Source organism: Typopeltis vanoorti, chromosome 13 (genome assembly GCF_054136105.1).
Source record: "Typopeltis vanoorti isolate ZY-2024b chromosome 13, IOZ_Tvanoo_1.0, whole genome shotgun sequence".
Classification (NCBI taxonomy): domain Eukaryota; kingdom Metazoa; phylum Arthropoda; class Arachnida; order Uropygi; family Thelyphonidae; genus Typopeltis; species Typopeltis vanoorti.
The window spans coordinates 81,024,357-81,052,148 of NC_143561.1; the positions used below are offsets into that span (position 1 = coordinate 81,024,357).

At 36.1% G+C, this 27,792-nt stretch overlaps 1 protein-coding gene across 2 annotated transcripts in view; it reads left to right on the forward strand.

Annotated features, from left to right (window-relative positions):
• didum (dilute class unconventional myosin) overlaps positions 1 to 27,792 on the forward strand; it is a 696,374-nt gene that overhangs the window by 96,141 nt on the left and 572,441 nt on the right. For both annotated transcript variants that reach the window (XM_090402302.1, XM_090402303.1), the window contains exon 7: positions 8,138 to 8,363. In XM_090402302.1, coding sequence (XP_090258428.1) covers positions 8,138 to 8,363 — 226 coding nt within the window. The remainder of the gene's footprint in view (positions 1 to 8,137; positions 8,364 to 27,792) is intronic.

Sequence of the window (27,792 nt, forward strand, 5' to 3'; positions counted from 1 at the left end):
AAACTTCTAGTACATTTGTACTGTGGTTGGGCTAAGGATTTTATTTCCCCTTTTTATCAATTTTATTATATATTTTGTAATTTTGTAATTTATTTTTTACATAGTCCAGAAATTCTGCTCTAGAGACCAAACATGGAATGTTTTCAAACCACTGCAAGCCTCCAATAAGTGGGCCAGTGATTTCACACTTAGGAATGAAATTCATCTGTCACCTAAAAACAATTACACAAAAGAAATGGTTCCATGTTCAGTTATTGATAATAAATAGTGTCACTGTACAAGATTGTCTGCATTTCTTTATTTGATGAAAAATTAGTCCCTGTGAGAGTGGGTTATAAGAAGAGTGTTAGTTCTGCAGCCCAGCTTTGAGTAGAAATGTTGATATACCATTTGAACCAAAACATTTTAGATTGGGAGAATAAGAAACAGTCTAATAAAGGAAAGAATGAGTAGAAATTATATCTGTCAGTCATTGCCATGTCAGATGGAAAGCTTGTTAACTATAGTACGTTTTCAAGGAGTACTACTGTAGAAATGAAAATATGAGCATTTTGGAGGGTGATGATTGTCTGGCATTCTGTTAGGTAAATCTTGGATAAATGAACAGTTTGTAGTACGTTATTATATGCATCATATACCTTGATTTATCCTCCAACTGAGTCTATAGAAATGCTACAGTATAGGATTGTAAAGCAATATATATGAGTGTAGTCTGAAAAGTTCTTGTCCTTGACCATAGATGGCAACACTATCAGCAAGATTTTTTTTTTCTAAGTTGGTACATCTATCATAAGCATCCATGTGAAATTGCAAATCATCCTATCAAGTAGTTTGTTTTATACAGCTGTCCGAAGCAAAAGTGTTGTCTGTATCCTTTGAAATGGATAAAATTGAGTATCGTGCAGTTATAAAATTCTTTGTAAAAGAAGGCTTAATGCCAAAAGAAATTCATTTGAAGTTGATAAAAGTTTATGGGTACTCTTCTCCTTTGTTTTCAACAATTAAGAAATGGGTTGCCGAGTTTAAACGTGGCCGTACCAGCCTTGAAGATGATCCACGTGAAGGACGTCCAAAAAGTATAACAACACTAGGAATGTTAAATTTGAAATGTAGAATATATCCTACATTTCATAGTGCATGAAATTGCTGAGACTATAGGCATTTTAAAAGAACATGTAGGATATATTTTGCATGAAGAATTGCTTTGCGCAAGATGGGTGGCATGCTTGCTCACAGCAGATTAAAAACACACTCGCATGAAAATCTTTGAACAGTGTTTGGAGCATTTTAACAAGAATAAAACTGATTTTGTGCATCAATTTATTACTATGGATGAGACTTGGATTCACCATTACACACCAGAATCCAAACAGCAGTCAAAACAATGACTGAAGCTGGTTGTTCAGTGCCAACGAAGACAAAGTCAGTTCCATCAGCAGGAAAGATCATGGCATCTGTGTTTTGCGATTCTAAAGGCATTTTGTTTATTAATTATCTTGAAAAGGATAAAACAGTAATTGGGGAATATTATTCCTGTCTTTTAACTAAACTAAACGAAAAAATTTGTGAGAAAAGAACCGGTTTGCAGAAGAAAAAAATCATCTTTCATCAGGATAATGCACCTGCCCACAAAGGTGTTTTGGCAATGGGAAAATTAAGGGATCTGCACTGTGAATTGTTGGAACATCCACCCTATTCCCCAGATTTGACTCCCTCTGACTTCTATCTCTTCCCAAAACTAAAACTCTTCCTCACTGGTCAGCGTTTTTCTTCGAATCAAGAGGTGATTGCAGCTGTAGAGGGGTATTTTGCAGATCTTACTGAGAACCACTACCGGGCTGGGATAATAGCACTGGAATAAATGTCTTAAGGGAGATTATGTTGAAAAATAAAAATAATTTTGAAATTATAAGTTTGTTTTTTCATTGTTATGCCAAGAACGTTTCAGACCACCCTTTTACTGCTTCATTGTACATTTGGGTGACTAATTGGTAGATATATTATTTTTGTGTGCGAAGCAAGTGGAAGAATGTTTTTAGTGGGTGTCTGTTTTTCGCTGGAGATTTATTCTTAAGTGGAGAGTTATAATTATTTATATTGTTTTTCATGGTTGCTGGCATAGTAGTGAACTATAGGGGCATGAATGGAAGATGGTGGATTCTTACAGGTGCTCTTTTGTCTGAATGGTAGAATTTTCTCATACAGAGAACACAGCCTTTATAATACCTCACTATTTCTGCTCTACATAAAGTATATTTAAGAATATGCTAGCTGCTGGGAAGTCTTCTGATGTATTATATTTTCTTTTAATTTTTCAGGAAGTGACAACCTATACTAGAATATTAATTAAAAACTTTAATCAGTAGATTCTATAAAATATGATCCCACCATCTTCCTAATCAGAACACTCTATAGACTCATAAATGAAAGATACCAAGAAATTATATATTTGGTTTAATCCATTATCCAAGTGTAAGCAAACAAAGTTTGCTCCTGAAGAATCTTTCAGGATTGGGAAACTCATGGCAAAGGGTGGTATGACTTCACATCACTTGCCTTAGTATCCCATAATGCAAAACACATCTCCTTGTGGACATGTATAATGGCTATGCATTATGGGAAGGGTCACTACCCAGACCGGTTTCGATCTTTATTGAGGTCTCATCAGTGGGAGCCAGACGCGGAGGTGAGATACCAAGGTTGAAGTAATGCAAAAATCATATTTTCCTATATGAGTTGCCAAAAGGTGTCGCACCTTATTATTAAAATACTCTAGAGATTAGAGACAGATGGTTGTTGAAAGTTTTTCACTTTGTTATATTATAAATTAAAGATACCAAGAAATTATATACTTGGTTTAATCCATTATCCGAGTGTAAGCAAACAAAGCATATATAACCAAGTGAAAAACTTTGAACAACTATCTATCTCTAATCCAGAGTATTTTAATAATAAGGTGTGACATCTTTTGGCAACTCATATAGGAAAAAATGACTTCTGTATTACTTCAACCTTGGTATCTCACCTCTGGGTCTGGCTCCCACTGATTAGACCTCAATAAAGGTCCAAACTGGTCTGGTATTGACCCTTCCCATAATGCATAGCATTATACATGTGCTTTACATTATGGAATACTAAGGCAAGATGATGTTGAAGTCATACCACCTTTGCCACAAGTTGCCCCAGTCCTGATATACACTTGGATAATGGATTAAAAGAAGTATATAATTTCTTGGTATCTTTAATTTATAATATAACCAAGCGAAAAACTTTCAACAACTCCATAGGCTCTTTAAGAAGGTTACATCTTGGCCCTATGGAAGTGACTAACAGACTAAAACTTTTAACACTATGACCCCCCCCCCCCCAGATATATGGACTACCAAAAGTCCATAAGCAAAATGTCCCATTGTGGATGGCATTGATTCCCCCACATACAATTTAGCCAATGTGCTCATACAGTATACTGGTGATGCACACCTTCACACATAAAAATTCAGCCCACTTTAAAGCCAGTATAGAAAACCTCTCACTCCAACACACTGACATAATGGTCACTTTGATGTCTCCTCCTCATTTACCAATGTTCCACTCACTGATACATACCTCATCCAAGCCAAATTACCTCTCAATATCTCAGCCGTATTTCATTTCACCATGAACTCAGGCTATTTTGTTTGGCAAGGAAAATTCTACAAACAGATAGAGAGGACAGCCATGGGTTCTCCACTCTCTCCACCCCTGGCTAACTTCTTTATGGAGACCTTTGAAGAAAAAGCCTTAAGCTCTGCCCCACATAAAGCCACTGTTTGACTACGGATGTTGTGGATGATGTGTTTGCTATTTGGCTGCATGGCCTGGATATACTGCACAATTTCTCAGCACACTTAAACAATTGGCACCCCCCTGGATCCAGTTTATCTTGGAAAAGGGAAACAACAACAGTCTCCCTTTCCTAGACACTGATTACATGCCATCCTGATGGTTCCCTGGCTTTCTTTGTTTAGAAATCCTACACACACACACACACAGGTAGATACATTCACTAGTGATCACCCCTCCCAACAATATGGCATTATAAAAACCCTGTATAACAGGGCAAAATTAATCAGTTCAGATAACAGTGTGCTAACTATTGAACTTAACCATATCGTTAACACCTTCTTAGCCAATGTCTACAACCCCCAAAAGGTCCAAAAAATATTAAAACCAGTTAACCCCCCCCCCCCTCCTCATAACAGAGATTACTCTAATTCTATGACCATTCCATATATCTGGGGTACATCTGAAAAACTAACAAAAATCCTAAGAAAATATGACTTCACAACTAGTTACAAACTACATAAGAAATTGGCATCTCTTATCCACTCCACCAAAGACCAGCCACTTCCCCTAGACCTACCTGGAGTATACCAGGTCCCTTGCATTTGCAAACTGTCCTACTATGGCGAACAGGCAGGACAGCCAATATCAAAATATCTGAACACAAGGACCATATCTGGTTCCACCAATACAGACACTCAAGATTTGCTGACCATCATTGACACCCACAACAGAATACACTGGAAGAAAGCCACTTTATTACACTGCAGCAAGTACAAAAGATTATTCCTTGAATCAGCCTCAGCCCTGAAAAACTTCCCAAACCTCAACAAATTTGGGCGCATAGAAATAAAGTTTTCCATTTGAAGATACAAATAAAGCATTTCCAACTGTTAGACAATAAACAGGGCTGAAATGATAATACTTGTAGACAATGCTTTTTTTTCTGGGAAAAAAAGTGTCGGTACTCACTATGAAGATGTTATTACATCAACTTCTACACTTTTAACATATCCTCTGATATACTCTTGTCGTCTCTAGATCGCTTCTTACTTTTGGTATCAACTGCAGAATGACGACCTCGGAACAGCCATGAGTCCACATATTTGCTAGGGTTGAACTGAGTGAGAGGAGGTCCTACTATCCTGATGAACACCAGTGCAGAAGTTGTCCATACAAGCAGAGATGACCTAGATGAAGTTACTATAAGAGTCATCTGAGAGAAACCCCTTTCACATTCACTGGAAGATATTGCAATTGTGCCCAAAGTGTGCTTTAGAGGAAGTAGTATGTCTGGGACTTTATTTTCTTGAAGATATTCACGGAAACCATGAACTGCTTCTCTTTCGTTTAAGCGAAATTTGCATGCTTACTTTTTAATTTCGGCTTCACCAAATGTCAGATGCTTCCCAAGATTTTCTGGCCAATACTTGGAATCTAAAATGTTAGCACATTCAGACAAATCAGCATCATCTCCTTCAAGCAAGCACTTTCCAACTATTTCTTTCAGACTTTTATCTGATTTCTCCAGAAAGCAGATGAACTTATTGCAGGACTGTGTCTTTCATTTTTGTGGCGCTCAATCCCTTCGAACTTCATGTTCTTCTGACTTTGAAGAGAAATACTGTAGTACAGACCAGGATTTTTAATTCTTTCTTTGAAGAGTTCAACTTTTCAAAAAAAATTTAATATTTCTCTCTTGTAAATATAAACAAGTTAATATTTCTCTTTTGTAAATCTAGACTTAGTTCACTAAGTTCTTGGAGAGCATCACACTTAAGGCCCAAATCAAGAACACACTCGCATGGCATTATGTTTCTTAAAAGGCCCTCATAAAGAAAGCGATCTGTTTTGCTTCTTCTGCTATCTTCTTTTGCCTCCAGAAAGTGATGGACGAGGGCTTCAAAGTCTTGCCACACTGCAGAAACAGTGCGAAAGCTAGATGCAACCCAGCACGTGCTTAAAATTCTGCCAATTTTAAGAAGTTGAAGTTCTAGAGTCGCTGCACATTCCTGTTGTTCCCTAGCATTCTTAGGTGAAGCAAGATAAGTCATATAAAGTTTGTCCATGAAACTCTTAAAGCGATTCACTCCTGCCACATTGTTCGCTGTGCCACTAACAGACAATTCAAGGTGATGGCTAGCCTCCTTACACCATTATTCACACCAAACAACATGGCTGCACCATCACAAGTTACAGACAATAAAAACTCCTTTAAGTAATCTTCAGATAATCCTAAACACTCAAGATAACTAATTAAAGAGTTCAGAATTCCTCTAGCAGTTCCATCTGATAATTTGATCAAATCTAGGAAAAGACTCACAGGAGCCGAAAGTTCAGGAAGAACTACATGAACAATAACAATCAATGTTGTTGTGTTACTCACAGTTGTCTATTCATCAATAAGTAACAATATTTTGTTCTTGGAGTTAACTATATTGTCTATTAATGTTTTTCTTATTTCATTTGCAATATGGCTCACAATGTTAATGCAAGCATTTGCAGAATGAAAAATATATCTCATGTCTAGGCCATTAAGTTCCTGTCAATTTATTTCATCTTCAAAGTTGTTAAATGATTGATTTCTCCTCGCAACTTTGTAAGCGGTTCGAAACACTTTTCCTGTTATGTCTTTATTATGAGACAAAGTATTTAGGAAAACTTTCTCTAATGTTTCGTTTTTTGCTTCAGATTTTATTTTCTGGCATGCTTTGTGCTTCACTCTCCTTATGATCGTAAATCTTTTTTCTTAATGACATTAACTGTTGTTTGCGAGATTCTCCAAATGACTGATTTTACCATTTGCCCACTCCGCTGAAATTTTCGTTCCCATGTGTTTATCGATGGCAAGACTTCCGGCATCACGACACACTTTACAGCCCAACATTTTATTCTTGACATACAGCCACTTGTTTCTTTCACAGAAGTCATTTCAAAAGTGTCCGACATTCAGACCAGTCATTATCAGAATCTGCTTCCTTTTGACCATGTGAATCTTTGGTCTTTGTTTCGTGATCCTCCTCACCAAGTGTATTTTCGCTGCTAGTTTTCTGTTTTACAGGATCACAAGTAGATTCAACAATTTTTGCTTCTTCAGCCTTCCTTTTTTTACTCATTGGCATAAAGTAACTACTTAAAGAACAATGATTGCACTGATTTAACTTAGATTAATTCAAAACTCATGTGAACACCTGCCTGTTGCAGAGTGAATATAGAACTGATAAACTGATATTGGAAGCAATCGGAAGTGAACGCAACTTCCTGTTTATGGTTGCATACCAACCTATGAAACAGGAAAGCAGCGTACCAACTTATGAGTAATCAAAACTGAAAATTCAATTCGTGAACACAGTATCATCTACCGAAATATTTATACTACATTTTGCTGTCAATAAATCGCAAATTTTTAAAAACATAAGAATAAAGATGCCGGTACTGCGTACCATTGCATACCCTCAGAAAAAAAAAAAACGTTTGTAGATAAATTTGTATGTTGGTTATACGTTTATAGCTCTTAATTTTCAGGAAATGACAACATATACTAGAATATTAGTTAAAAACTTTAATTAATAACTACCTATATTTCGGCAATGTTACATTGCCATCTTTCGAGATCACAAAATAATGATATGTGCATGCAGGCACTCATACTAAGCAAATGAGGCTGAAGAAAGGAAACTGAAGTTGGTCTTAGAGTCATAAAGGTCCCTGGTGGGCTAAATTGGGTTGTCTAGGCTATTGGGCTGACAATCTTAGAATATAAGCTTCCCAAATTTGTTGAGGTTCGGGAAGTTTTTCAGGACTGAGGCTGATTCAAGGAATAATCTTTTGTACTTGTACTTACTGCAGCATAATAAAGTGGCCTTCTTCCAGTGTGTTCTGTGGTGGGTGTTCCTGGAAGGCACATGAAAAAAAAAATTCTGTAACATATCATGGAAAAGGGAAGAGACTATTATAATGCCTGTTCTATATTCAGCAAAATCATATTATTTATTACTGCATTATTTATACTAATTTAATGTGAAAATAAAATACTTTTTGAATATGCTAGAAAACATTTTTTTATACTTAATATAATAGGATTTTTTTAAACATATAACAGTTTCTTTTTAGTAGTGCTAAGTTTGTGAAACTGATCATGTAGATTGTATGATCAGTTTCACAAATTTTCATAAAAACTGGAACATACAATATTAACTTTTGTTGACTTTTTTTATGTAATCACTTTAACCACAGTAGACTGATTACACTAATCAGACTTAGGATTACAATATTATTGAAGTAAACTTTTCATATTTCAAAATGATTTTAATAGGCTATTGGAAATGCCAAAACAACTAGGAATGATAATAGCTCAAGATTTGGAAAATATATTGAAATCGATTTCAATAACAAATTTCATATTATGGGTGCCAACATGAGGACCTATCTTCTAGAAAAGTCAAGGGTTGTTTTTCAAGCTCCAGAAGAACGAAACTATCATATTTTTTATCAGTTATGTGCCTCTTCCGATTTGGAGGAACTTCAGCTATTACAGTTAGGTAAATAATAATAATTTATATACTATTAAAATTTTTTCTTACAAGTATATTAATTGTATTTTTCTTTCATGAGTGTTATATATATACACACACACATTGGCACCAGGGGCCTATGTGTGTGTGTGCTGTAGGTGCACACGGGTGTTGGGTGCCGTAGGTGTCTTGGCTGAGCGCCTATGGCACCCAACCCCCGAGTTCCGGGCTGGTAAGCCGGAGACAAAAAACATGACATAAAAATGTTTCAAATTTTGGCTTATCTTTTTATATGTGTATATATATATATATATATATATATATATATATATATATACTACAGTTGCTCTGGCGCCTATGGCACCCAATCCCCTGAGTTCCGGGCTGGTAAGCCGGACAAAAAAGTGACATAAAAACGTTTCAAATTTTGGCTTATCTTTTTATATGTATATATATATATATATGTATATATATATATATATACTAGCTGGGGCTCTGGCACCTATGGTGCCCAATCCCCCGAGTTCCGGGCTGGTAAGCCGGAGACAAAAAATGTGACATGAAAACGTTTCAAATTTGGGCCATCTTTTTATATATATAGTAGATATATATAAAAAAGAGAAATATTCGATACCCTTTACATCAGTGTTTGTGCAGAGTTTTCCCTTGCATCTTTTTTACAGCTTTCATAAATCTAATAGTATATTACATACACATTATTATAAATATGCTTACATTTAGCAAAGGCCTATCAGTAAAGGAGTTCTTTAAATTCTTTCTTTTCTTTTAGGAATGAAATTCTTTAAATTATTGTAGTATTTTATTCACCGTATTTATTTAACTCATTTGTAGTCTCTACATGCTCTTCCTTTTTCACCAGTGCATTCCACTTGCTTATCACCACCATCATCATCATCATCAAATTCCTGCCATGTACCCTCAAGGGGTGTACAGGATATGATAGTACTACATGAAAAAAACTACATCATTACTGCTTATCACTTGTCACCAAAAAAAAAAAAAAAGCGTACTCTTATCCTTACATAATTAATAGGGATGAAATGTAGTTCTTGTCCCTTCTTTTTGATTTCCGTTAGGGAAGATCTCTTCAGTAACCATCTGATAAACTCCTCTCAATCACTTTGTTTGCCATATCACCTCTTTCTCTTGCTTACTAAACTTTAAAGATTACATATCCTCTCATTTTGTTTGTCTTAAAAGGGGAAAATGTTCTTCTCAAGATAGCAAGAATGCATCATTGTAGTATCTTTAGGTAAAATTTAAAATGATGATAAAACCATTATTCTGGGTACTACAAACTGGACTTTGTTAATCTTCACTGAAGTCCAGTAAGTTTACAGCAACGATGTCATTCTTCTTACACTTTCACATTGGTAGATACATTAGTAGTCCTGGATATAACAAGAATGGTTGATGAAGGGAAGGCATATACTGTCATTTTTTCTGGATTTTCCAAAGCAGGATGCTACCTGGCAAGATGATGTTTAAGTTACACTGTATGAGTTTAGATATCAGATTAGTGAAATGGATTGGAAATTGTTCGTATTTGTATTGACTGTTGGAAATTAGGAGAAGGAAGGTTACAAGTTGGGTTTCACAGGGCTCATACTGGGACCATTACTGTTCTTTGCCAGTGGTATTGTCACTGTTTCAAGGAGATATTAATTTTTCAGATGATGTGAAACAAAGAAGTATTATTAGTAATAGTGTCCATGTTTAAAGTTCTTGAGGAAGATTTGAATGAATGGAGATGACAATTTAATAGAACTCACCGTAAGGTTTTGATGAAATAGATAAAAGGCTGCATACTCTGTCGGTGGAACTTATACTGGAGGATGCAAGGGGTTTTCAATGATGTTGGTGGATAGCAGTTTGAAGCTCATGAGTAAAGGTAGTGAAAACAATCCAGAGGATTACTGAGATGGATGTTGACCAGAAGAGACCAGAGAATAGTAGTTCCATTATATAAGGCTCTGGTCATCCCACTTTTGGATTAGCTTTGCTCAGATCTGGTCACCAGGATTTAAAAAGAATGAAGCAACTTTAGTAACTGAATATAAGTGGTATGTACCAAAAATTATATCAGGAATAGGGAGCATCAGTTTGGTGGATAGAAAAGCACCTGCATAGTTTGGTGGATAGAAGATCAATTGATGACAAGATTGTAACAGTTTAAATATTGATAGATATTTACTGAATGAGTACTTTGGAGATATTTTGTATGGCAAAACAAGAGGAGGGGGGACATGAGCCCATTTGTAGAAGTTGGGAAAGGAGTGAGGAGTTAAAGAATAAATTTTTTTTCCATAGAGAGAGAAAGAGTAGTAGGAGCATAGAATGCATTTGCCTGAGAAGATGGCAAGAGTGTAGACTGTAGAGTGGTACAATAGACTGTGTCTAAAGCAGAAGACCTCCCACATTAGGTCTTGTGACCTCGTTTCAGCACTGAATAATATTATTTCCTCAGCCAGTAGGTGTGAAATGATATAGGTAAAAGTTGAGGTATAACATCATTTTTTTACAGGACAGTCCTTTGGTAGATAATTTTCATCACCCATTGTAATACTGCTACTTAGCTTATTGGAAGCCTCAAGTGGTCAAAAACCATTTATATACTTCTTACATACAAAGCAAGTGGTGTTTTTAGTTTTCACAGTTCTGTTCCAGGTCAACTAGTGAATAACCTTGCTACCACTATTCTGCCTGGTGTGAGACTGAGTAGCGGTCTCTGACTGTAGACTCCCAAAGGACTGTCCTGTAAAAAATCGATCTCATTACTTAACGGGCACACTGTGTATTTAAGTGCATATTCTGAAATGTTTTCAGTAATTTTTCATTAACTCATTAATTACTTAATTTTATTATTATGAGCAATAAATACAAAATGTTATATTCAGGCAATGACAATCAAGGAAAAGGAGTAGCCATAGTATTCAACACTAAATAGGAGGCTAAACTTCTTGAATGACAGGCAGTCTCAAGTAGAGTGATGTGGAAAAATATGAGAATGGGGAACTGGACAATGAGACTTATTTGTGCCTATGGTCAAACAGAAGGTTCTATGAAGGTAGAAGTGAAGAATTTTTTCAGATTTTAGAGAAAGCAACTGACACAGTGAAAAAGGAAAAGTTGGTCCTTGTTGGGGATCTAAATAACAGAGTAGGAAATGATTGTCAGACATACAAAAATATTTTGGGAAAATTTCAAGAAAAGAGCAAAGCTAATAATAATGGCAAATACCTGTTGGATTTCTGCTCAGGACATGGACTGGTTACTACTAACACAATGTTTCAACATAAAAATGTGCACAAATTCACATGGAGAGAAGAGGCAAGGAATAAGAAAAGTCTCATTGACTATGTTATTGTTGATAGTGATGTTTTCCCACTGGTGCAGGACACCTGAGTGTACAGAGGATTTGAAATTGTTAGTGATCACTATTTAGTCTTGAGCAGGATAAACTTGAATTTCATATTGAAAAGAAGAACATGTATGAAAGTTTTAAAGAGAATGAAAGTTGAGCAGCTCTCAGATGTGAACTGTAGACTAAAATACACAAACATTATTGAAGAAAAAATGAAAGTGTTTGAGAACAGGAACCAAACCTTGGAGATTCAGTGGGAAGCTCTGAAGAAAACATTTATTGATTCAGCCAGAGAGGCATTGGTGAGGTTGTCTGTAAGGATAGAAAAATCAGAACTCCATGGTGGACACAGGAAGTTAAAAAGGCAGTGAAGGAAAAGAAGAAAGCATATCAAAAGTTCCTGGCAAATAAGTCGGCTTGTGTTCTTAGAGAATGCAGAGACAGATGTAAGAAAGCTAAACACTGTGTAAAACTTGCTAAACAAAAGTCATGGGAGGACTTTGGCAAGAACATCGAAAATAATTATCAAGAAGGTGGCAAGATATTCTGGACGTTGTTGAAGAAGCTCAGAAATGGAGAAAAGAGTGCTGTAAAAGGAATTAGAGATGATAAAGGTGACATGAAAACAGGAGAAAAAAAGATATCCTTGAAGTATGGAGTAATTACTTCAAAAAATTGCTAAATGAAACAAGCAGTGATGACAGCACAGTGGTAAAAAACACTGACCAGGCATGCAGTCAGGTATACATATCCATACTTGAAGTAAAAAAAATCAAAAGCCTGAAATGTGAAAGGCAGCAGGAGTAGATGATATTCAACCAGAAATGCTCAAGTATAGAGGTATAAAGGTCATACAGTTGCTGCATTGCATAGTTCAGAAGGCCTGGATAGAGGTACAAATTCACAATGATTGGAGTAGAGCTCTCATAGTACCCATATATAAAAAGGGAAATAAAACTGAATGTGAGAATTAGAGGTATTTCCCTGCTGAGTGTTCCTGGTAAGATATATGCAAGTATACTTGAGAAACGGTTGAGAAGGATTGTGGAAGAAAAGTTTGGTGAAGAACAAGCTGGATTCAGGCCAAATAGAGGCTGTCAGGATCAGATTTTCACATTACGACAGATAGTTGAGAAATCATGGGAATATAACAAAGATCTGTGTTTAAGTTTTGTAGATCTGGAAAAGGCATGTGGCACGGTGCCAAGGGAGGAGCTATTCCAAACGCTACAGTTATATGGTGTTAATGGGACATTATATCAAGCAATACTTAGTATCTGTTTGAGTTGTAAGTCAGCTGTTAGAATTGAAGGAAGTACAGGAAGATAGTTTAATGTTAAATCTGTTGTCAGACAAGGATGTACATTATCCCCCTCTCTTATTCATTATCTATATAGATCACATTATGAAGTGAAGTGGTATTAAACATGATATCAAAATTGGAGGTGTTAATCTCAGCTCTTTGCTTTATGCAGATGATGTTATACTTCTAAATAAATCCGCTACAAGTCTGCAAGATTCTCTGACTAAATTGAATAACTGTTGTAATAGATATGTTATGAAGGTCAGCATTAAAAAGACAAAGACAATGAAAATAGGCAGAAATATTGAAAATATCAACTGCATTGTGAATGGAGAACTTATGAAACAAGTAAAACGTTTCATCTACTTAGGCACGATTTTTAGTTAAGATGGTAAGTTAAATATGGAAATAGACAACAGAATCAACAAAGCTGGTATGGTAGGAAGTCAACTGAATAATTTTATATGGAATAAGAGAGAAATTAGCCAAAACACTAAATTAACTGTATACAAGACAGTGTTTAAACCAATTTTAACTTATGGATCTGAGATCTGGGTTAGAAGTAAAACACTTGACCAAAGACTAGAGACTGCAGATATGAGAGTCCTGCAAAAGATTAGGAGCATGAACAGATGGCATCAATGGCAGTATCATATTAAAAACGAGGATATTAGGAAAGAACTTGATATTGTCTGAATTCAGGAATGCATTAGCAGAGCTAATCTCAGTTGGTATGGTAATCACTTAAGCAAAATAGGAGAGGAAAGATTAGCAAAACAAGTTTTCTCTGCCAGTTTGGCAGGAAAAAATCCAGAGGAATACCAAGATATAGGTGAATTGATACAGTAAAAAAAGTGCCTTAGAAGAGAGAAATATAAGACCTGATAATATTGGCATATTAACATTTAACAGACTGATTTGGAGGAAAATTGTAGATCGGAAGTTAGTAATGATGTAAATTTTTCATGTGGTACTATCATAGCCTGTACATCCCCCTGAGGGTATATATATCAGGAATTTGATGATGATGATAAAGCTGTGTTCTGAAGTAATTACTATGAAATATTAAATACAGAATGACAGTGGTAGAAAATTTCTTAGCAAATGCAATCAGGAGTACATATCAGTACCTTTTACTGTCTTTTCACATTCCAGAAATGTGAAAGGCAGAGCAGATCATATTTGGGTATTTCTGGTGGAATATTGAGATGTAAAAATTTTACTATGATCACTGGATAATTTAGAATACTTGATCCTAAAGTTAAATTCTAGTTAATAGAAGTAGTTAAGGACACTATTGTAGAATTTTTTTGTGCTCATACAGTGGATGACATCAAGGAAACGTTTATAAAAGTGGTAAATACATTTAAGTGTTAATCAGGTGTATTCAGTTATGACTGACAATGCAAGGAATATAGTGAAAGCTGTTGAGAATATGTTGAAGGAAGAAAGTGACAATGTTAATTAAGTGATGGTGATGAATTTGGTGAAATTAAATTGCAAAATGTTTCTTTAATGCTACACTACTTTGCAACTTGCAGACATTTTAAATAGTGGTATGTGTGTAAAGACTATATCTGAAGCATTAAAATTAAAATACTGGGTTCTGCTATACTAACTTTTCTGAAAACAAAAAAGCTATCATATGTCTTATTGTAGATATACACTATCTACCAATAATTGTACAGACATCCCTGTTATTTGAACATTACAGGCTTGTTAATAACATAAAAACCGGATACAGATAGTAGAAAGCAGTATTTCATTGTAGTAGTTGAATACAGGTGGTATGGCAACACGACATGAACTCAGTTTCTTCAAGAGAGGTGTCATCATTGACTGTTACATTGGTGGCATGTACATAAGTGCCATTGTCACTCAACTGGAGCATCCAGAATCAACAGTTGGTGATGTGATCAACAAATAACAAATGGAGATGTTCTGGCATCACTAGTGCAGGAAAACACCCAGGGTGGCTGCCAAAAATGACTGACAGGAGGGTTTTAAAATGGGCGACATGCAAAAACCAGCTACAATCAGCACAGAGCATCCGTGATTAGTTCCAGAGTGCCAATAACACCATGGTGAGCACTGATACTGTATAAAAAGAACTCCATTTACTGGGTTTCAGTGAAAGAGCAGCGGCACACAAGCTGAACATCACAACAACGAACACGGTGGCTCTTCTGGCCTGGTGCAAAGAGCACGTGAACTGGACAGTTGACCAGTGGAAAACGGTACTCTGGAGCGATGAATCAAGATTCACCTGTGTCCAGTCTGAAGGCAGGGTGTGGAGGCAGCCTGGTGAATGCTTGTTACCATATTGTGTTGTACCAACAGTAAAGTTTGGTGGTGGAGTAATGGGGTGGAGTGCAATCAGCTGGTTTGGTGTGGGACCACTGGTTGTTGTCCATGATTCCTTGAAGGTAGCTCAGTACCTTGATATTCTGGATAATCAGGTGCTGCCTGCACTGTAGAGTCCTTGTTGTATGGACCCATGTTACTATCATGACTACCCCATGCCACAAAGCTGCAGCTGTTATGGAATGGTATGACGAGATGGATGTTAAATGACTGCCCTGGCCTGTGCAGAGTCCTGACTTCAATCCCATCAAACACCTGTGGGACGAATTGGAGTGTCGATTGAAGTCCTGAGCAGCACATCCTCAATCAGTCACTGAACTCAGTGCTGCTTTGATGGAGGAATGGAGACAAATTTCACCTGATGTCTGTCACACACTGGTGGAAAGCCTCTCTCCAAGGGTGCAGGAGGTGATCAAAGCCAAAGGTAGACATACCTGATATTAGGGTTCGTCTGCTAGTATGAGTTGTAAATTGATAAAGTGTCCAGACAATTATTGATAGATAGTGTAGTTACTTGGTTGTGCTTAATATATGACATTATATCCTGTTTATTGGAACTCCAAACATATTTCAGTGAAGCCATTGAAGTGATTGGAAATGACCTACAACTTTCTCCCAGTTCTTGGAAAAAGTTAAAAGAAATAAAATTAGCTTTATAACCAGCTAAAAAGACTACACTGTAGTTGCAAGCAGTTAACATCAGGTAACTTTTACAAAAGTCTTGGTGCATTGCAAAAATGTACTGAAAAATCAGTGTGTTGACTTGCAGCATCTTAGATACTATGAGTTAAGAGAAAAAGAGCTTTTAGAGAATAAGGCATTAGTAGCATTATTCTATTTAGATGATAGGTGCCTTTCCAGTCATTTCTGTGTGGAGTATCCAGAGCATGGTCAGAAAGGCCAGATTTACTTTAGTTGTTAAATTTAATGTTTTTTTCCTCAAAATAAGAATCAGGTGTCCAGGTTTGCCTATATAAGGCAAGTAACAGTTGCATTGAACATGATACACTCTCTTGTTGGGCTAGGAGAGAAAGTGGATCCTTGGAAGAATTGAATAAGTTCTTTAATTTTGCAGAAGGTTTAAAGGTAGAATTAAGGTTGTATTTCTATAGTTCTGAATAATGGTAAACTCAGTCGAGGCTTAAACTTTGTTGTGGCAACAAGGGCAGTGAACAAATGGGATTTTATATATCATATTAAAAGTATATGGTCTTTCCCAACTAATGTAGCTGATAAAATACAATTAGAAACTTCTAACATTTTGAATAATACTAAAGCAATAACTAGCAACCTTGCCAAAACAGAATTAGCAGCTGTGAAATCATTAAAACAAATCAAGATATTGTGATTATTAAAGCTGATAAAGATCATGCTACTTTTATTTTATACTGAACAACTTCCTTATAAAAGAAAAAAGAATCAGTTAATCTCTAACAATATCTATGAACTTGTCAAATATAACCCGACTGTAACTAACTGGATTTAAATAAATAAAAACATAGAATTACTTAAGTTGATCATTTCCTGGCTGTCAGACATGGTTAAGACACTCTTCTATGCTCCCTCCCCAAGAATTTAGTGTTCCTGAGATACACAAAGGGAACATACTCGTTAGCCAGTAATTGAAGGTTTTGGTAGCCTTATTTATCACCTAGCCAAGAAACTAGCTTTGACACTGCTGAGTGTCAAAACAGTTGGTAGGTCATTTCCCTTTCCAATGTAAAAAAACACACAATACTTCATAAGCAAAATTAAGAACATCACACTTAATAAAAGGGATTTCGTAGTGAGTTTGACATATCTGTCATTTTTCACAAATGTCCAAGTCTGACAATTTTTTTTTTTACAGGACAGATTTCTTCTCTCTTTGCCCAAGTACTGTGTTCTGGTGTTTCATGTGTAAAATGCTTTTTACCTACAAAAAGTATGTCCATTGACTTTCTACTCTCTTTCCTCCTATTGACAACTTTTATGTGGAAGCACTTGAGAAACATGCTCTAGATTCTTTACTTTAAAACTCAAAATTTGGCTAAGATATGTTGATGATATATTCAGTATTTGGTCCCACAATTTGCTAAGCTGCTTGAAATACAAACAACACAGATGTATTACATTCACTATTGAAATTGAAAACAATAACATGTTTCCTTTTCTTTATGTACCTGTCACACATCTTTCTTTTCAGTCTATCCTTCACTGTTTACCATAGAGCTACACATACTGACTGATACATATATCCACTAACTGATCAAAAATACACAGACTTCTGCTCATTTCAACTCTCACTCTAATATGAAAGGCATTAATATGGAGTTGATCCACTCTTTGATGCTAAATAGCCTTTAGTTTTCTGAGAAGGCCTTTTTATGCAGCTAGTATATGGCTGCAGTAATCCCCTTCCATTTCTCCAGAAGAGTTTTAATGAAGTTGGTCACTGATGTCCAGTGATTCGGACTGCCTTGCAATTGGCTGTTGCAGTTCATCACACAAGTGTTCTATGGGGTTGAGATCAGGGCCTTGTGCAGTCCAGTCAAGTTGTTCAACACCCATCTCATACCTTTCTGCACTGACCTTGCTTTGTAGACAAGGTCATTGTTGTGTTTATATGGGAAAGAGCCATCACGGAACTGTTGCTATAAAGTTGATGTACAGAATTTTCTAGAATGTAATTTCTAGAATTATAGACTGTATTCTTGTGATTCCTCATCATTAGAATTAGGAGGCCCAGACCATGACATCTCCTTCACCCAACTTCACAGTTGGCACAACACATTCAGGAAGGTAGTGTTCTCCTGGAATCTTCCAAACCCAGATTGTAAGAATGTGAAGTACGATTCATCAATCAAGAAACATATTTCTACTATTCCAGAGTTCAGTAGTAGCAAGCTTTACACCGCTCTACTTGACTCTTGGTATTGCCCTTGCATGTGTTAGGCATGTGTGGCTGCACAGCCATGGAAGCTCCATGTTCTTTAGCTCCTGACACAGTTGGGGTGCTGGCATTGCATGCAGAAGTGTTTCAACCAAGGACAGGTGATTTTTTTCATGCCATGTGTTTCAGCACTCAGCTATCTCACTCTATGATTTTATGTGGCCTACCAGGTTGCAATTGTGCTGTTGCATTTTCACTTCACAATAACGTCACTTACATTGATCAGGGCGGAAATTCCTGAATTGAGTTGTTGCAAAGGTGGCAGATTGCAAGGATATGTACTTCCTTTTATTCCTATATGAGTCATGTGGTGATGTATATAGCCATATCCACAGCTGCAAATGGTATCTGGATGTTTTTGATCAGATAGCAGTCAGACACTAAAATGCTAAAAGAACAGTTATAAAGATTTGCTTCAATGAGCAAATATTTAAGCATGAATTAAATATTATCAGCAATGCTTTCCTAAAAAATGACTATAGCAAAAATACTATCAACAAAATTCTTCACCTAAAAACGAATTACCATAAAGCTGTAGCTATTCCATACATTAAAAGGATATCAGACAAAATAAAAACAGAATATTACAGAAATACAACCTTAATTCCACCTTTAAACCGCCTGCAAAATTAAAACAAAAAAGAAAATAATAAAAAAAAACTTCATCTCCTCCAAGGATATCCTTGCCCACTCTGTAGTGTGCCATATTCACTGCACCCATAAGTTGCCTCATTAGTCAAAACTGGATGCAGAATTCCTATCCAGATAAAACATATGACATACTATCTGCTCTTTCTGATCAGGCTGATGATACTCTATACCAGTGTTTCCCAAATTTTTCCTATGACAGAACACTTCACAAATCCTGAAATTTTAACGAAACACCTGGTTAGAGTTGAGTATCATCGGTCTCACATTCAATGTAAAGCTAAGTGCACACTATCGCCGAAGCAGGCTGTATTGCACATAAAAATATGACAGCGCACACTACAGGTGTGCCAAGCCACAGTGCATCACATTGACCTTGCTTGCGACCACACATTTCCTGGAATAGATACCTCTGTACTTCACTCGCGCTCAGAGGTGTCGACAGCTGTGGGCGGCTGAGTCAAGGCCAGTGCACACTGGCCTTAATAGCATAATCCACATGCAAAATGAGGAGCACCTGATTTTCAAATATGTTTGAACTTGTTGCAGCATTTAAAACCATTTCAGGCTCATATTAATTTTGATAATTTTTCACGGAACACTTATTCACTTTCCGCAGAACATAGTTTGGGAAACCCTGCTCTATACAGAAGTGAATGGAAAGACACTTGTTTCTTACATACCAAAACCTGGTAGGAGTGCAAATTTCAAGAAGTGACACTGTGAAATTCTAATCTACGACCCTTTACTCAAGAATATGGATGGTTACATATTTGGCACGAAGATTTTTTCTACATGTACTGTAGTACTCCAGGATCTTAACACACCTCAATCCATATTTTAGATATTGATCAGGCTTCTACCCTTGCTGTTTCATTAAAGGTTACTATGAATTGGTCTCTGATCATCTAAAACAGGACGTAGCTTTTTTTTTCTTTTTTTCAACAGAGATCAGTCTAGTATAATAATGGTTGATCAATTTAGTGATGTTTTGGCATGCTGTTTGAATTTTAATATACTTCTTTCTCTGTATGTATATATGTGTGTGTGCATGCACACCAGATGATGATGATCTTAATACAATGGTTGAAATTAACATGGTAATAGTCTCTATAATTTTACTAAAATGTACAGGGTGATCCAAAAGTCGCATACATCAAAGTTGAAGCTGAACTGCATCGAAGTGTTTCAATTCTAATTATTCATTTCATCTATAGATGGCATCCTAGGACTATTGGCCACTGTGTAATGTATCTGCCATGTTTTGTTTATGAGGAAAGCGAAATGGTACTTTCGCAGCAGCAACGAGTTATTTTGGAATGTTATTTTGCATGTCGTTCTCACACAAATGTTGTGGAGGAGTTTCGTCAAAAGTATCCTGATCCTGTTGTTCCTCAAAATGTGACAATTACATGATTAATCAAATGCTTTAAGGGAAACTGAATCAGTTACAGACAAACAGCAGCATGGAAGACATTCCTTTTTTGATTGAAGCTAAAGTGACTGTGGTACACAATATGTAATGTTCATCTTCAAAGAGTCTTAGAAAACTCTCTCACAGGCAGGTACTGCCATATGGAGCTACCAAGTAATTGAAGCTTTATTCATACCGTGTTGACCACTATTGTGTAATCTATCCGCTCAGTTTAGGAATTTAAGCCACTGGATAGGGAAAAATGTGTTGTGTACTGTAGTTTCAATCATTTGTTAAGAAAATGGAGTTCACAAGCTGGACACTTTTCTTTAGTGACAAAGTGTGGTTCCACCTAAGTGGACATGTTAGTAGCCAAAATAATGGAATTTGGTCATTGGAAAATCATGTTTTCCATGAAGCACCTTTGCATTCTCTGAAAATGAGCATGCGATGTGCAGTATCATGCCATTGCATCATCAGACCCATTTTCTTTGCGCCATCGTTAAACAGTGCACCGTACCGAGATATAATCACCCAGTTTATGGACTCTCAAGAATGTGATTGCTGCTTTCAGCATGTACTTGCCATATATCAAATGAAAGAATGCTATTTTTGCAAGAGTTTTTTTGGTGACAGACTGATTTCTAAAGGTCTTTGGCCCCCAAAGGTCATCAGCTAATTTTCATCCCCAGATTTCTTCTTATAGGATTACCCAAAAGGTAAGGTGTATAAAAATAAACCTCACATGATTGATGAACTGAAGCTATCATCTTCACTGAAGCTATCAGAGTAGGTCAGTAATTCCATGCTCCAAAGAGTTGCCTGTAATTGGGTAAAAATATCACGTGCCTGCGTTCAAGAACAAGGCAGCTATTTTGAACATTTACTTTAGTAATGTCAGTTATTTTTTGCCTTTGTAAAGATAGTTATAAGCTTTGTTTTTAGCAATTTAATTCTATGAAGTTGGTCATGAATATTGAAAAATTCAAGTTTATATGATATGCATTGACTTTTGGATTACCCTGTATGTCATATCAGTTACTATAATTATAAATGCTGATCTTCAAACTATTTTTTGGAGGGATTGTAAATTAGTTATTATAGCTATACCAGCTATTAACTCTTTCCAAATTAAATAGCTGTCTATCCATTGAATACTGTTCTCACAATTTGGGTGGTGCCCTACAGGCCATATAAAAATACCTGACTCAATACAATAGAGAGTAAGTAGATTGATTAATAGTCCATCTCTCATTTCTTTATTTCTTTTTACTTCTCTTTCACAAAGTCATTCAATTTCTGCTGCTTCCAGGTTCTGCAAATATTTCCATGGTTCACTTTCATCAATGTAATTATCTCACTCTCCTCTGAATTTGTTAAAACGTGTTTGGAATATTCAACACTCATTCACAACTCAACTTCAACACCCCACAGAACAATTTTTTCTTCTTCTTCATTCAGTCTTTTTACTGCTCTCTTTATTCTCTCTCTTTTTTTTTTAATAGTTTTCTCTCTTATATATTTCCTGCAGAGTACAGTCTACAGTTCTTTGAATCCAATGGGAACAAGTTTCTTCTTTCTTTCCACCTTTCTGCTTGCCCATTATTGTACTATAGGCTGAACAACCTCTTGTGTGTAGGATTACTTAAAAAACATCATCTCATAGCTGATAGTCTGCAGTTTTCATATTACCTATGTTAACCTGCAAATTCTCTATTTGTAAAATTTCATGATTTCTCTGAAATTGGGTGACCAAATCTGCATCATTTAATAATCATTATGACTCAAGGCTTCTTGTTACTTCCTTGTAGTTTTTTCTGGTCAGTTTTGTTTTTGACCATTGAAGCAATTCTCTGTAATATGTTTGTTACCTTTATACCACATCCTCTGAATTTTAGCCCTTTATATCCTATATCCAAACATGCCTCTTTTGCTTCACAGTGCATTTGCTACCAGTATACTATATGGTTGTCATTCTCTGAATTCCAGAATACAAAACAATGGAGACATTTTACATTAAGATATATTAGACTAGTGCTCTCTGTTTACTAGGCCTGCCTTACCAACCTATTTAACACGTTCGCTGCCAACTATGAGTATACCCATAGTTGGTAAACCAGCTACACAAGCCAGCTGCGAGTATACTCGTATGACACTTACTGCCGGCAACGAGATTACTGTACTGACCTTGAAGAAGTGAAAATGCTTGGCTTGTGGAGCTAGCATTAAAACTGTGTATTCCCATAGATGGTATATGCTCTGCACAAGCCAACTATGAGTATACTCGTATGATGCTTACCGCTGGCAACGAGATTACCGTACTGACCGCGAAGAAGTGAAATTGCTTGGCGTATGGGAACAGGCTATGCTGAAGTAGCCTGGCAGCGAGCATGTTAAATTATCTGAAAGGCTTTTGTATTAGCTTCATTACTGATTACCATTCCCAACTTTTCGTCATTTTCAAATAACTGAATATTTCTTTCCCCAGACTATTTACAGTATCATTAACATACAAGTTAAACAGCAGTAGATCATAAATGAGGCAGTGTGTTATTTCACTTGTTATTCATCCCCTTTCTAGACGCTGCCCCTTGTCACACAACTCGTTGATACACTAATGACAAAATGATTATTAAATAATTCTAGTATATCTTTTCCCCCTTATCACTTGTTACCCCTTTCATCTAGCAAAGTTATTCTGTTGTAATCATTCCTTCTCCTACTGTAACCAAAAAAACAAACAAAAAAAAACAATGTGAATTGTCTTTATTGCTTTGCTGGCATCCTATCATTCTAATTCACTTTCTTCATTTATCTTATATAAAAGAGGACAGTGAAATTCACTTTTCTCTTCTACCTCATTGTGCAGTTGTTTTCCAGCTCCATGATACTATTTCCATAATTTAATGTTATGCTCATGACTTTAAGTTCTTTAAATCCTGCTTAATATCCTTAGGTCCACATTTCACTCCTATTTTATATTTTTCTTTTGCTCATGATATACAGATTGTCAACAATGAACTCCCAAGTAATATTGATCTCCTTCCATGATATATCTCCGAGCTTGCCTAAGCCTGTGATGATTTCCTGCAATTTAGTTTCTTGTTAATTTTTTCCATAAGACTTTTGCTTGCATGATTACTTCCCATTATCAAAACCATGTAATTGCTTGCACCATGTGGAAGCAAAGCCAACATTCCATTCATAGTTGCATCCTCTGAGGCTGTTATCAAATCTAACGTTGTTGATGTCCATGTCTTCTCAATCTTAAACCAGTCTGTTGTCTTAAGTAGTTAGCTGGAAATTCATATTCCTTATTCTTTGTTGATTCTTTTTTGTAATCGATAATGGCATAATTAAAATTTCCCATAATCATTACTCTCTTCATACACTGAGTTATTTGCCTAAACATTTTGCTCTAATTTCTTTCCACATTTCTAGGTTATAACACACCACACTTTACTGAATATGTTATAAATTGGATAATTTAGCCCATCTCATGCAAGAAGTAGCAAGTGTTCCTTCCAAAAACTTGAAAGGGAGGGGGGATACAGAAATTGTAGAAAACAGCTATGGAAATAAATCTCTGATCTTCTGTTTCCATAGTTTTTTACACAGCTTTGAGGTTATTTCCTTATAATAATGATAACTTATATAGTTTCTATTTCTTACTTAAGTCTTTTCATGATTTTTGTTTAGCTATTCTTCTTATCTTACACATTTCAGGATATGTTTTATATATATATATATATATATATATATATATTTTTTTTTTAACATTTTATGTTTTGCCATTGTCTCTAAGGTTTGGCTCAGTTGTTAGTGTTTCTTTTCTGTAGTAATATTTTGCATGCATTTAAGTCAGTATTTTGCATCCAAAAGTTATTCATTATTAACTGCATTGGTATGTCCTTTTTTTAAATATCAGCTACCTTTATTTTTTATTTTTTTATTATGTACTTATTTTTATACTGATTGCAACTAGATAGCAGTCACTATTTATTTCATACCTCATATATGGTTTTTCCATCTTTGGTTATTCTGAAGACAACCTTTCAGTTTTGTTTAGGTTGTTCTGTAGTCACTCCCCCCCCCCTTTCATGTGACATGGTGATCATGTTTGGCTGGTTCAGTTCCAAATTTCTCATCTGTATTAATTCCAGCAGATATTTCCACACAAAATGCAGATTGGACATTGTGTCATAATTCCTAGTTAGCTCTGCATTTCTTGTAGATTATGTGTAGTTTTCTTCTACATAATTTTAATTCACGAGTGACTTACTTGAATCATTCTTTTTTATTTAATATTAGTAGCTGCAGTTATCAAATTTCCCCATGTGACACAATTTTCTATAGTCAATTCTTTCACCACATCAGACTAGAAATGCAACTGATTTTCATATCACACTATGCAGAAAGTTTTTTTAATTTGGGTATTCAAGATACTAAGTATATTTTATATAAACTTAGTTTTTAATCCTATTTCCCAAATAAGCAAACAGACAAGTAAGTCAAGTTTGCACCTGCAGGTAGTGCAAGTCTGAGGCAACTCGTGGTAAAGGTGGATTAAGCTCTGATCGCTTTTCTTAGTATTTTTCCCTTAATGTAAAGCACATCCCCTTGCAGAGATGTATGATCTGATATGTCCTCTACATTTGAGTTTCTCATGGTTTCACCCTAATGGGGAAGAAACACCCTTCTCAGTTGATCACCAAATGCCTACCTGTCTTCTGCATCAGTTACCATCCTACCATTTTCATTCATTAACATCATCTTACCATAATTATTTTTCCTTCTACTTGCCACATATCTAAAAAAAAACTCTCTAGGGTTTTTCTTTGACTGATTTACTAATTTCTACTCATTCTGTACATTTGTTGTCCTTACTGAGTCACTCTCCTAGCTTGCTCTTTACTCTTCATGTAACTGATTATAACCATTATTCATCTTGTGCTGCCTCTAAAGTGCCTTCTTCTTCCTCCAGATTTCATGCTTAATCTCTTCATTCATCCACTTTACACCTACCTTATTCATCCCTTTGACCTTTGAAATACATACACACATCGATGCTGTTAAGTATCTCTCTGTCAATTCTTAAACAATATTTATTCCTTTTCTGCTCAGTTCCTCACTCCAACTCCATGCTATAGCTCAAAGCTGTCTCTTAAGCTTCTCATAATCACTAACCTTGTAATTCCATGTATCCTTTCCTCACAGAAGTCTTCATATGTCTATCCATAACTCAGGTGATCGCTTCATGATGACTCTCACCAACTGGGGAGAAGTGCAAAACTCACTCACAATCACATCCTTTGATTAAATTATCAGATTTAAAACTCTTGATCCTCGTGTGCCCTCCTTTACATACTGCCTAAAATAAAGATAATTGTCTCTCAAAAACTGAAGAAATTCATTTTTTTATTCTCAAATGCTATCTTTTGATTCCAATCTATGCTGCCATAATTAAAATCGCTCATAATAATCACCCTCCCTTCACTAAACAAGTTATTTATACATTTCTTCATCACCACCCTCCATTCCTTAGCCTATAGCAACATCCAACTAAATATCTCTTCCTGTCAATCTCCATCTGACACCACACTGCCTCAGAACTGTTGCCACTATTTCCCTCTTTCATGTCTACCTATGTGTACATAATTCCCCAGCTGTCCTCAATAACACCCCCCCCCTCCCTTCTTGTCCTTTCTATCCTCATGAAAACATTGTATTCCCGTTCAGGTTATCATCCTCTTTCAGTCATATTTCATTTGTTCTGATGATTTTTGGTTGAATAAACTCAATCAGTGACACAATTTCACTGGCATTTGTAAATAAACATAGCAATTCACTTTTAGGTCTATAACCAGACCTACCCAAGCCACTTTTTGGTTATGATTTCCCACTACACCTGCCCTTGCCCAATCACCTTTATCACTGCTTACTACATATATCTGCTCGATCTTAACTTCCCCACTCACATCCTAATCTATTCCATTTCTGTGCTGATCATCTGTATATGTAAATTCACTACTACTACTACCAACATCCACTCTCCCTATGCCATGTCTCTCTGTCCACCAGGGCTCTCTCCATTTCCCTGTTCTATTTGCATTCCTGTCTTCTTTCATCTCTCACACCACTACTACTATTTCCACTACCGAGCACTTTTGTCTCTTCAATACCATCCTCCTGATCTTTCACTTCATCTCTTACTTCTGATGGTTCACTTGCATCACACACCGCACTTCCATCTAGCAAAACTTGCACCTGTTCACTCACTCACTCACTCACTCCAAAGCCATTCAAATGTAATTCATGACGTCTGTATAATTCCACTCTTCCCTCAAATACATATCATATATCGACAAACTGCTTTCTTCTGCTCACACAGATCTGCTAGCATACCATTCATGATTCTGGCTCTCTGTCTTACCTCATCATTGTCATACCTCAGTAACACACTGACAACCTTTCCCACTATACTGTTATCTTTCACTCTCCTCAATAACCTCCTGATCTTTGCCCTTACGTTCTCCTTATGTTCACTTAAATCATTTGTTCCCACTTGCTTGTTTCCTCCTTATGTCCAAAAGTATGAATTATATTGCTCATTCCCTCTCTCTTTCTCTCCTGGATAGCATACCATATGGACTCATTAACCAATCCTCTAAAATGGAATCTCCAGCCATCCTATTCTCGAATCACTGGTCACATCTTTTACCCTCCTCCCCCTTTTTTTTCATTCTATTCTTTTGCACACTTTCATTTGTTTCCACTAATAGTCTAAATCATTAGACCATTCTTCCTCAACAATTCTTCCTCATTTCAGTTTTCATTTTGAACAATAGTTTCATCAAATCTTACATTTGACAATTTCACTCTCTGTCACTCCCATACTCATAAGGTACAGCAGCAAGAGAGGTAGCTTACTTCCATTTCCTCATTTATACTTCCTTTTGCTTCCTTATCACTTATTTTCACTTCTTCGTTCTTGTGTTCTTTCACATGCCATTGTGAAATTGGTTGCTATGCTAGTCATCCATTAGTTTATGCAGTTTCAATACAATTAGAGCATCTAATGTCTGCTGTGGCTGATTAAAAGATGAAAGCATATAGAGTACTGAAAAGGTTATTCGTGCTTCTCATTATGTTCTCCCTTATGTTGAAATGAGATATGAGACTCTGTTGTCTTAATTTTTATGGAAGGACTGCTACTCACAAGGTAGACACCTCAAAAGAGCGACTAGATTTGAACCTGCATTGTTCGGTTTGTTTAGATTTGGCAATAGACATTTGGAAAGCTGCAGTATGGTATAAGAAATGATACATACTCCTCTTGCAATCGGGTGGATGTGTTTAGATACAACAGCTGTGAGGAGAGAACATTATTTACCAGAATTCTTACTTTTA